Here is a 541-nt window from a genome sequence, read left to right as displayed (position 1 = left end):
GGAGGCCCGGCGTGGGCCGGAGGGCGGCGCAGGAGCCGGGGGCGATGCCGCGGCCGGGGAAGAGCTCGTACAGCGACCAAAAGCCGCCCTACTCGTACATCTCGCTGACGGCCATGGCCATCCAGCACTCGGCCGAGAAGATGCTGCCCCTGAGCGACATCTACAAGTTCATCATGGAGCGCTTCCCCTACTACCGCGAGCACACGCAGCGCTGGCAGAACAGCCTGCGCCACAACCTCTCCTTCAACGACTGCTTCATCAAGATCCCGCGGCGGCCCGACCAGCCCGGCAAGGGGAGCTTCTGGGCGCTGCACCCCGACTGCGGCGACATGTTCGAAAACGGCAGCTTCCTGCGGCGCCGCAAGCGCTTCAAGGTGCTGCGCACGGACCACGCTCACCTGCACGCGGGAAGCAGCAAGGGCGCGCCGGGCGCCGGGCCTGGAGGGCATCTGCACGCGCACCACCCGCACCACCACCACCACCGCGCACCACCACCACCCTGCGCCGCCGCCCCCGCACATGGTGCACTATTTCCACCAGC

General features: G+C 68.9%; 1 protein-coding gene across 1 annotated transcript; it reads left to right on the top strand.

Moving 5' to 3' along the window:
- Window positions 1-44: 44 nt before the first annotated feature.
- FOXB2 (forkhead box B2) lies at window positions 45-522 on the top strand (the record flags this gene model as incomplete). Its single annotated transcript, XM_008588240.1, is given in 2 exon segments — window positions 45-484; window positions 486-522. Coding segments are annotated over 2 exon segments (477 nt in total), but the record flags the coding sequence as incomplete, so codon positions are not given.
- Between the last annotated feature and the right edge of the window lie 19 nt (window positions 523-541).

The sequence above is a fragment of the Galeopterus variegatus genome, unplaced genomic scaffold (genome assembly GCF_000696425.1).
Source record: "Galeopterus variegatus unplaced genomic scaffold, G_variegatus-3.0.2 Scaffold4733, whole genome shotgun sequence".
Classification (NCBI taxonomy): domain Eukaryota; kingdom Metazoa; phylum Chordata; class Mammalia; order Dermoptera; family Cynocephalidae; genus Galeopterus; species Galeopterus variegatus.
This window is presented reverse-complemented; position numbering and strand designations above follow the sequence as displayed.